The following is a 12,447-nucleotide window of genomic DNA, read 5'->3' on the forward strand; positions in this document are numbered from 1 at the left end:
GAGAGCATACAAACAAACCCCTGAGGAGTTGAGCCGAAACCCCTCATCTACAATGAGAGCATACAAACAACCCCTGAGGAGTTGAGCCGAAACCCCTCATATACAATGAAAGCATACAACAAACCCTGAGGAGTTGAGCCGAACCCCTCATATACAATGAAAGCATACAAACAACTCCCTGAGTAGTTGAGCCGAAACTACTCATATACAATGAAAGCATACAAACAACCCCTGAGGAGTTGAGCCGAACCCACCCTCATATACAATGAGAGCATACAAACAACCCTGGGAGTTGAGCCGAAACCCCTCATATACAATGAGAGCATACAAACAACCCCTGAGGAGTTGAGCCGACGAAACCCCTCATATACAATGAGAGCATACAAACAACCCCTGAGGAAGTTGAGCCGCAACCCCTCATATACATTGAAAGCATACCAACAAACCCCTGAGGAGTTGAGCCGAAACCCCTCATATACAATGAAAGCATACAAACAACTCTGAGTAGTTGAGCCCAAACTACTCATATACAATGAAAGCATCACAAACAACCCCTGAGGCGTTGAGCGAAACCCCTCATATACAATGAAAGCATACAACAACTCCTGAGTAGTTGAGCCGAAAACTACTCATATACAATGAAGCATACAAACAACCCCTGAGGAGTTGAGCCGAAACCCCTCATATTACAATGAAAGCATACAAACATACCCCTGAGGAGTTGAGCCGAAACCCCTCATATACAATGAGAGCATACAAACCACCCCTGAGGAGTTGAGCCGAACCCCCTCTATACAATGAGAGCCATACAAACAACCCCCCCTGAGGAGTTGAGCCGGAAACCCCCTCATATACAATGAGAGCATACAAACAACTCCTGAGGAGTTGAGCCGCAACCCCTCATATACAATGAAAGCATACAAACAACCCCTGAGGAGTTGAGCCGAAACCCCTCATATACAATGAGAGCATACCAAACAACCCCTGAGTAGTTGAGCCGAAACTACTCATATACAATGAAAGCATACAAACAACTCCTGAGGAGTTGAGCCGAAACTACTCATATACAATGAAAGCATACAAACAACCCCTGAGGAGTTGAGCCGAAACCCCTCATATACAATGAGAGCATACAAACAACCCCTGGGGAGTTGAGCCGAAACCCCTCATATACAATGAGAGCATACCAACAACCCCTGAGGAGTTGAGCCGAAACCCCTCATATACAATGAGAGCATACAAACAACCCCTGAGGAGTTGAGCCGAAAACCCTCATATACAATGAGAGCATACAAACAACCCCTGAGGAGTTGAGCCGAAACCCCTCATATACAATGAACGCATACAAACAACCCCTGAGGAGTTGAGCCGAAACCCCTCATATACAATGAAAGCATACAACAACTCCTGAGTAGTTGAGCCGAAACTACTCATATACAATGAAAGCATACAAACAACCCTGAGGAGTTGAGCCGAAACCCCTCATATACAATGAAAGCATACAAACAACTCCTGAGTAGTTGAGCCGAAACTACTCATATACAATGAAAGCATACAAAACAACCCCTGAGGAGTTGAGCCGAAACTACTCATATACAATGAAAGCATACAAACAACCCCTGAGGAGTTGAGCCGAAACTACTCATATACAATGAGAGCATACAACAACCCCTGAGGAGTTGAGCCGAAACCCTCATATACAATGAAAGCATACAAACAACTCCTGAGTAGTTGAGCCGAAACTACTCATATACAATGAAAGCATACAAACAACTCCTGAGTAGTTGAGCCGAAAACTACTCATATACAATGAAAGCATACAAACAACCCCTGAGGAGTTGAGCGAAACCCCTCATATACAATAAAGCATACAAACAACTCCTGAGTAGTTGAGCTGAAACTACTCATATAACAATGAAAGCATTACAAACAACTCCTGAGGAGTTGAGCCGAAACTACTCATATACAATGAAAGCATACAAACAACCCCTGAGGAGTTGAGCCGAAACCCCTCATATACAATGAGAGCATACAACCAACCCCCTGGGGAGTGAGCGAAACTACTCTATACAATGAAAGCATACAAACAACTCCTGAGTAGTTGAGCCGAACACTATACTCCATATACAATGAAAGCATACACAACAATCCTGAGTAGTGAGCCGAACACTACTCATATACCATGAAAGCATACAAACAACTCCTGAGTGTGAGCCGAAACTACTCAATACAATGAAAGATACAAACAACCCCTGAGGGAGTTGAGCGAAACCCCTCATATAACAATGAAAGCATACAAACAACCTCCTGAGTAGTTGAGCCGAAACTACTCATATACAATGAAAGCATACAAACAACTTCCTGAGTAGTTGAGCCTGAAACTACTCATATACAATGAAAGCATACAAACAACCCCTAAGGAGTTGAGCCGAAACCCCTCATATACAATGAAAGCATACAAACAACTCCTGAGGAGTTGAGCCGAAACCCCTCATATACAATGAAAGCATACAAACAACCCCTGAGGAGTTGAGCCGAAACCCCTCATATACAATGAGAGCATACAAACAACTCCTGAGTAGTTGAGCCGAAACTACTCATATACAATGAAAGCATACAAACAACTCCTGAGTAGTTGAGCCGAAACTACTTCATATACAATGAAAGCATACAAACAACTCCTGAGTAGTTGAGCCGAAACCCTCATATACAATGAGAGCATACAAACAACCCCTGAGGAGTTGAGCCGAAACCCCTCATATACAATGAGAGCATACAAACAACCCCTGAGGAGTTGAGCCGAAACCCCTCATATACAATGAAAGCATACAAACAACCCCTGAGGAGTTGAGCCGAAACCCCTCATATACAATGAAAGCATACAAACAACTCCTGAGTAGTTGAGCCGAAACTACTCATATACAATGAAAGCATACAAACAACCCCTGAGGAGTTGAGCCGAAACTACTCATATACAATGAAAGCATTCAAACAACTCCTGAGTAGTTGAGCCGAAACTACTCATATACAATGAAAGCATACAACAACCCCTGAGGAGTTGAGCCGAAACTACTCATATACAATGAAAGCATACAAACAACCCCTGAGGAGTTGAGCCGAAACTACTCATATACAATGAGAGCATACAAACAACCCCTGAGGAGTTGAGCCGAAACCCCTCATATACAATGAAAGCATACAAACAACCCCTGAGGAGTTGAGCCGAAACCCCTCATATACAATGAAAGCATACAAACAACTCCTGAGTAGTTGAGCCGAAACTACTCATATACAATGAAAGCATACAAACAACCCCTGAGGAGTTGAGCCGAAACCCCTCATATACAATGAAAGCATACAAACAACTCCTGAGTAGTTGAGCCGAAACTACTCATATACAATGAAAGCATACAAACAACCCCTGAGGAGTTGAGCCGAAACTACTCATATACAATGAGAGCATACAAACAACCCCTGAGGAGTTGAGCCGAAACCCCTCATATACAATGAAAGCATACAAACAACTCCTGAGTAGTTGAGCCGAAACTACTCATATACAATGAAAGCATACAAACAACTCCTGAGTAGTTGAGCCGAAACTACTCATATACAATGAAAGCATACAAACAACCCCTGAGGAGTTGAGCCGAAACCCCTCATATACAATAAAAGCATACAAACAACTCCTGAGTAGTTGAGCTGAAACTACTCATATACAATGAAAGCATACAAACAACTCCTGAGGAGTTGAGCCGAAACTACTCATATACAATGAAAGCATACAAACAACCCCTGAGGAGTTGAGCCGAAACCCCTCATATACAATGAGAGCATACAAACAACCCCTGGGGAGTTGAGCCGAAACTACTCATATACAATGAAAGCATACAAACAACTCCTGAGTAGTTGAGCCGAAACCCCTCATATACAATGAAAGCATACAAACAACTCCTGAGTAGTTGAGCCGAAACTACTCATATACAATGAAAGCATACAAACAACTCCTGAGTAGTTGAGCCGAAACTACTCATATACAATGAAAGCATACAAACAACCCCTGAGGAGTTGAGCCGAAACCCCTCATATACAATGAAAGCATACAAACAACTCCTGAGTAGTTGAGCCGAAACTACTCATATACAATGAAAGCATACAAACAACTCCTGAGTAGTTGAGCCGAAACTACTCATATACAATGAAAGCATACAAACAACCCCTGAGGAGTTGAGCCGAAACCCCTCATATACAATGAAAGCATACAAACAACTCCTGAGGAGTTGAGCCGAAACCCCTCATATACAATGAAAGCATACAAACAACCCCTGAGGAGTTGAGCCGAAACCCCTCATATACAATGAGAGCATACAAACAACTCCTGAGTAGTTGAGCCGAAACTACTCATATACAATGAAAGCATACAAACAACTCCTGAGTAGTTGAGCCGAAACTACTCATATACAATGAAAGCATACAAACAACTCCTGAGTAGTTGAGCCGAAACTACTCATATACAATGAAAGCATACAAACAACCCCTGAGGAGTTGAGCCGAAACCCCTCATATACAATGAGAGCATACAAACAACCCCTGAGGAGTTGAGCCGAAACCCCTCATATACAATGAGAGCATACAAACAACCCCTGAGGAGTTGAGCCGAAACCCCTCATATACAATGAAAGCATACAAACAACCCCTGAGGAGTTGAGCCGAAACCCCTCATATACAATGAAAGCATACAAACAACTCCTGAGTAGTTGAGCCGAAACTACTCATATACAATGAAAGCATACAAACAACCCCTGAGGAGTTGAGCCGAAACCCCTCATATACAATGAAAGCATACAAACAACTCCTGAGTAGTTGAGCCGAAACTACTCATATACAATGAAAGCATACAAACAACTCCTGAGTAGTTGAGCCGAAACTACTCATATACAATGAAAGCATACAAACAACCCCTGAGGAGTTGAGCCGAAACCCCTCATATACAATGAAAGCATACAAACAACTCCTGAGGAGTTGAGCCGAAACCCCTCATATACAATGAAAGCATACAAACAACCCCTGAGGAGTTGAGCCGAAACCCCTCATATACAATGAGAGCATACAAACAACTCCTGAGTAGTTGAGCCGAAACTACTCATATACAATGAAAGCATACAAACAACTCCTGAGTAGTTGAGCCGAAACTACTCATATACAATGAAAGCATACAAACAACTCCTGAGTAGTTGAGCCGAAACTACTCATATACAATGAAAGCATACAAACAACCCCTGAGGAGTTGAGCCGAAACCCCTCATATACAATGAGAGCGTACAAACAACCCCTGAGGAGTTGAGCCGAAACCCCTCATATACAATGAAAGCATACAAACAACCCCTGAGGAGTTGAGCCGAAACCCCTCATATACAATGAAAGCATACAAACAACCCCTGAGGAGTTGAGCCGAAACCCCTCATATACAATGAAAGCATACAAACATCCCCTGAGGAGTTGAGCCGAAACCCCTCATATACAATGAAAGCATACAAACAACTCCTGAGGAGTTGAGCCGAAACCCCTCATATACAATGAAAGCATACAAACAACCCCTGAGGAGTTGAGCCGAAACCCCTCATATACAATGAAAGCATACAAACATCCCCTGAGGAGTTGAGCCGAAACCCCTCATATACAATGAAAGCATACAAACAACTCCTGAGGAGTTGAGCCGAAACCCCTCATATACAATGAAAGCATACAAACAACTCCTGAGGAGTTGAGCCGAAACCCCTCATATACAATGAAAGCATACAAACAACCCCTGAGGAGTTGAGCCGAAACCCCTCATATACAATGAAAGCATACAAACAACTCCTGCGCAAGAAAAAAAAGAAAAGCATATGGAAATAAAACATTATCAAATTGCCTGAGGCCATTGATCAAAATTAATTCTGGGAATTATACAACGACAACAAAAAAAACTTGTAACTTATTGCAAATTAAACACAGAAATATCTTATTTATAGGAGTATTCACACCCCTGAGTCAAAACCTTGTAGAACCTGGATTGTACAATACTTGCCTATTATTATTTTTTTAAGTCTTCAAGCTCTGTCAAGTTGGTTGTTGATCATTGCTAGACAGCCATTTCCAAGTCTTGCCATAGATCTTCAAACTGGTTTCGGTCAAAACTGTAACTAGGCCACTCAGGAACATTAAATGTCGTCTTGGTAAGCAACTTCAGTTTAGATTTGGCCTCGTGTTTAAGGTTATTGTCCTGCTGAAAGACTCCCAGTGACTGTTGGAAAGCAGACTGAACCAGGATTTCCGCTATGATTTTGCCTGTGCTTGGCTTAATCCAAAAAAAAAATAACAATGACAAGCATACCCATAACATGATGCAGCCACCACCATGCTTGAAAATATGAAGAGTGGTACTAATTGATGTGTTGTGTTGGACTTACCCCAAACATAACTCTTTGTATTCAGGACAAAAAGTGTATTTCTTTGCCACATTTTTTTTTGCAGTATTATTTAAGTGCCTAGTTGCAAACAGGATGTGTGTGTTAAAATATGTCTATTCTGTACAAGCTTCCTTCTTTTCACTTTGTCGTGTAGGTTAGTGTTGTGGAGTAACTACAATGTTGTTGATCCATTCTCAGTTCTCTTATATCACAGCCATTATCTTTGTAACTGTTTTCCCTAAGCGGTTTCCTTCCTTTCGGCAAGTGATTTGGAAGGATGCCTGTATGTTGTTGTAGTGGCTGGGTGTATTGATACACCATCCAAAGTGTAATTAATAACTTCACCATCCTCAAAGGGATATTCAGCGTCTTCTTTTTATTTTTTTGTACACTTCTACCAATCAGTGTTCTTCTTTGTGAGGCAGTGAACTACCTTTTGTGGTTGAATCTTAGCTTGAAATTCATTACTCAATCGAGGGACCTTACGGTACAGAGATGGAGTAGTCGTTCAAAAATCGTTTTCATTTAATCACCATTATTGTTGCACGCAACGTATTGTGTGATTTGTGCAGCACCATTTTACTCCTGAACTCTTTTAGGCCATAACAAAGGGGTTGAATACTTATTCATTTAAAAAATGCCAGCTTTTCAATTTGAATATCTGAAATCAAACTTTTTACGCTCTGAAATGATGGCTCATTGTGTGTGGGCCAGTGACACAAACTCTCATTTGAATCCATTTTAAATGCAGGCTGTAACACAACAGAATGTGGACATAGTCAAGGGGTGTGAGTACTGTAAATGACACACAGACTTGGTAGTGCCTGTTGCATGCTGACAACTTAGTTTTGTTGTCACCCACAGAACAAGGATTACAATAGAGCCTATCCCTTGTAGAGCAGTACCGCCAAAGATCGGCACCAACAGTAAACTTAGAAAATACTTCAATCGTGGTCTTTCAGAAGTAAGTCAGATCCCAGTGAAACAGCTACCAGTTTACCTAAAGTGGAACTACGCTAAAGCACAGTACCAGCTATAATTACCGGGGCCTGGAGATAAGTTCACTAGGGATCTTCAGCCTAGCTACAAAGGCCCTTAGTGAAAAAAACGGAAAAGCATTCTATGATATTAAATACAAATTCAGCAAAACAAATACCCTTATAAAAATGTGGTTAAAATGGTCAATTTCATTCTGACCCCGGTAATACTGTATGGTCGCGAAGTATGGGGACCCATCTCTCAACTTCGGCAAATGGGAAAAAGCCCCCATTGAGAAATTTCAGTTCAAATTTTGTAAAGTATTTCCGGTGTCCACCGAAATACTCAAAAGAGCGCCTGCAGGTCAGAACTTTGACTTTTCCCTCTACACATTCAAGTGCAGAAAAGGGCATTTAAATTATGTCAGAAACATACAGACTGAGAGACTTGAGTCTAGGAATTGAAAGAAGAAGACACCTTAAATCTTGGCTTCTAAAGAGATCTGAGAATATGTCGGTATTGTGATTTACAGGAAGTACAAACTGAGATTCACTTCATATTTCCCAGTTTTTGAAAAATAGATAGCAAACTTTAGACAGATTCCTGATGTACATAAACTCCCCATTCTGCAACAGTCAACTAAGCTGGCAGCTAAATGTGTCACCATGTGCCACAACCACAGAGAAATGGGACAGACTGTTTTGTTTCATTGTGTTATGTTTTTGTTCTTTTTTGATTTGATAGTTATTGGATTCTTTTTTTATAATTGAATTCATGTAAATACTTACAACACCTCATGTAATGCACTCTAAATACACATGAAATTATACATAAAAACATGTCATACACTAATCCACACACTCCTACATGTACACACACACCCATACAATACCATGTGCACAAATCAGAATGTGTGTGTGTGTGTGCTTGCATATGTATGTGTGCACACACTCACAAACACACACACACACACACACACACACACACACACACACACACACACACACACACACACACACACACACACACACACTGACACCTGCAAGCACGTCTGCATTCCATAGATGATCTCATTGTATCTCATTGTTCCTAATCAATGTTGATGCATGCACGCACTGCATAGTCTCATTGTATCGATATACACTGAGTGCACAAAACATTAGGAACATTTCCATGACATAGACTGACCATGTGAATTCAGGTGAACACTGCAACGCTACTGGGTTCTTCACGCACAACAGTTTCCCATGAAGAATGGTCCACCACCCAAAGTACTTCCAGCCAACTTGACACAACTGTAAGAAGTATTGGAATCAACATGGGCCAGCATCCCTGTGGAACGCTTTCGACCACCTTGTAGGGCTTATCTGAATCTGAAAAAAAGAGAGAGAGAGAGAGAGAGAGAGAACAAGACACAGAGAGAGAGAACAAGACAGAGAGAGAGAGAGAGATAACCACCATATCCTATCAGCTTTATCCAATTACCTATAATAGTAGTCGAAGACTTCAGAATGGGGATATAGTCAGCTATGGAGGGCAGAGGTTCTATTGCCTTCCACTGCCATGTGACTCCGTCAGTTCAGCATTGATGATCTGCCCTCCCCCATGCTCAGTGGTGCAGAGAGTCACATCGCCCTAATTCCGTGGGTGTGAAATGAACTGGTGTTATAGTCTATAGCAGTACAACCATCTGCTAAACCAACACCAGCATGTCCCTGTATGTGCACAAAGCCATGGTATGGAGATTTGAATCATTAGAGGACATACAAGGCCTGACAGCTAATACATATGTTAATGAAATACACACACATAGGCAGGCAGACACACACACATCCATCCATCTCTCCATCCATCACTCACACAGACCGACTGGGTCTCACCACTCACACTGAGGGTATCCGTGACAAGGGAGAGGGGAATCCGACAGCAAGCTTTATCGATTCAGCCCCCCCCCCCCCCTCCCTCCCTCGGGCCCTGTTCACACACATACAAAACGCAGCTGCACTGGATCAATGAGTGCTCCAGTGTGAAGGACAGAGCCACACGCACACAAACGTAGACACACACACAACAACATTGAGAGAGGTGAAAGGGGAGTATCAGAAGGTGGTGAGAGCTGGAGCGAGGCGAGCGACCTGTGTGTCATCTGACCTGAGCAGTCTTCTCTGACACCCCTTCATTTACTACTGGACCGCAGAGCGACCTTTAGCACTATAGGCATCTACACACAGCGCAACACACACACACACACACACACATATATCCACATTCTGTAACAGCATGTTAGCAGTTATAACACAGACGCAAATAGAAACCTAGATATTTTAATATTGCAGGAAAATTGACAGCACATCCCTTCAAATGTAGGACAAAGATAGTGACATAGGCAGAATATAAAGACAGTTTGTGTGTCATGGCTTGTTTTCTATGGTCTGAATGTGATCAATGGGTAAACAGGTCCACTCCATCAATCCAATGAGTTACAATGAGGCAATGTCATTGAATTGCAGCTTCTTCACACACACACACACACACACACACACACACACACACACACACACACACACACACACACACACACACACACGCACACGCACACGCACACGCACGTGGGTGCGCAGGCACACACTCAGACACACACGCTCACACCCACAAGCTCACACCCACGCAAACACACACATTCGTCAGCTCTAATGTCTGATTTATCCCCCTCACACTGCTATTAAAAACGGCAATGAGTGACGAGCCACAGATCACCCCATGAGAGGCCATTTCATGAGACTCCATTTTGAATCATTTGACACTTTGGTCCAGGCAAAATGGGACACGGCACTAAAAACCACAAAACAGATTAGTGCTGATAAACAGAACTCCAAGCGACCTCAACAGGGGTCTGAGGGTCTAACCAGCAATATCGGGAAAAAAAACAGGGTGTGATATTCATTTAAATCAGGAGCCCAAAATCAACATTCAAAAACCATTATGCTCACACACAACAATCCAGTGGGTGGTACAGTCCAGAGTCTGTTCGCTGTGACTTTTTATGGAATGCGTTTTTATTTCCCTGTGTGGATGTGTTTGCAAGTGAATGTTCATCCCACAGTCAATGTACAGAAATAACAGTTGTTTAACACCTTTCATCCTTTGGGCCAAAATCTGCCATGTTTGTCATGTTCATTCTCATGTAATCAACCAATCAATCAGCCAATCAATTAAGCAATCAGCCAATCAACTAAGCAATCAGCCAATCAACTAAGCAATCCCATTTACATGCATTGGTGATTGGTTGTGAAGTTTCTTTTCAAAGTGCGAATGTGTTTGTTGATGGATGTCCATCCCGCGTTGGAAATAACAGTTGTACTTTTTTGGGGGCCCAAAAATATTGCCATTTTCATGCTCATTATATCCAATCAACCAACCAGCCAACCAGACAGCCCATTTTCCCCATTTCCATTCATTCAGGTCTAAATCTGAGATGCTCCTACCTGGCACCATGGAGACGGTGTCTTTCTCCCAGGACACCACGCTGACATACTCCTGCACGGCCGAGGGGATGAGGCACTTGAACACGGCCACGTTGCCCCGCATGGACCGCTGGTCTGCCACCCGAACCGTATAGGGCTCCCTGAACACTGGAGACGAGAGACAGAGGAGAGGGGTGGTTAGAGTGGAACAAAGTTGGTTATTCTGCACTAAACTGTGTTAGTCAGCTGATCTAAAGCTAATGCATTAGTTTCGGAAAGCTAACACAAGCCTTCCTGTTAAAGTTAAGGTTGCTTATCATACAAGCCACATGCAAGACATGGCCTAGCTTGTGCCCCAAATTATTACTCAATGTAAAACAAGGACCTCTCTTACTGATATACAAGAGCTGACATTGTTCCTGGCCTATAATTCACTGAGAGACGCTAAGAGTAGCCCACATGTAAACTCGGTTGGTGGACTGTTAAACAACATCAAGTCAATGTCGTTTTCGCTTTAATCCTGCAATGGAGAAACTGATTGTAAAAAGAAGTGACACCCAGTTGTGTTGAGACGGAGCTGGTGCGAATGGCGATTACCCTTTTAAAGAAACACCTAGGCAATTCTAAGAGACGGCGCGGAATGACTGGGTGCGGGGCAGTCACGAAAAGGGGTGCCCTTTGCACCTGACGCACAGGAACCTGGACATTGCACAGACAAATAAGAAATGTCAACACTAAGGGTACAGTGTGGATTGGATTGAAATTGGCCCACAGTTTACGGCAACATCACAAGACGATAGCAGAGCTGGTGTGAATGAAATGTAATTGTATATTCATTTCAAGCGTAATAACAGTGTAATCTCAAAAAAATGTATTAGCTACTAACACAAGACAAAAGCATGGGCGTTTGGCATTTCCAACATGTCGATGCAAATGGGATTACAATGTCGACAAAAATCAGCTGGAAAAGAACGTGGCGAGGGGACTCCGTGGCACCGCAATCTAATCACAGCTAATTCTATGAGGCTTCTCTCATACCAATCAGGGAAGTAATTGTTTAACCACGTGAAGTCGACAATACACACACACACACACTCACACACGCGTACACACGTACTCACGCACACACACACACCTTGACTGCATGTGCTCTTTCTCTACAAGTTCTCTAGCGATACAATTAATGCCTAGCCTGGAGGTGAATTTCCTTGGTCATTAATAATGCTTAATGCCAGCCGCCAGTGTCACCCACTGAAACCAGAGCCAATGTCCTTGTCAGAATACTCAAGTCGTTAACCTTAACGTTGTGGTGTGGGCCTACCCCAAACGTAATGTAACCACAAGACACGCTTCGAGCAACCGTAGCCAAGCCCTATAACTATTTGGCCTTTGCACTCAGTGGCCTAATATATTATGGAGACTAATTTTGTAACAAATCGAAAAAAGGCCAAACAATTCCAATCAGGTCTTCATTCCAATTCTTCATTTAAATGCTCCCTTTTATTATCACAGCCGACCATCTCTGGATCAATGGGCTGAATCGATTAAGTAGCCCC

General features: G+C 42.6%; 1 protein-coding gene across 1 annotated transcript in view; it reads right to left on the minus strand.

Annotated features, from left to right (window-relative positions):
- Nucleotides 1–9,427: 9,427 nt before the first annotated feature.
- Nucleotides 9,428–12,447, minus strand: part of LOC116353731 (Down syndrome cell adhesion molecule-like protein 1 homolog) — a 29,538-nt gene continuing 26,518 nt past the window's right edge. The window contains exon 3 of the mRNA XM_031791468.1: nucleotides 9,428–11,059. Within this exon, the coding sequence (XP_031647328.1) occupies nucleotides 10,680–11,059 (380 nt within the window). The 3' untranslated portion in view covers nucleotides 9,428–10,679. The remainder of the gene's footprint in view (nucleotides 11,060–12,447) is intronic.

This window comes from Oncorhynchus kisutch, linkage group LG15 (genome assembly GCF_002021735.2).
Source record: "Oncorhynchus kisutch isolate 150728-3 linkage group LG15, Okis_V2, whole genome shotgun sequence".
Lineage (NCBI taxonomy): Eukaryota > Metazoa > Chordata > Actinopteri > Salmoniformes > Salmonidae > Oncorhynchus > Oncorhynchus kisutch.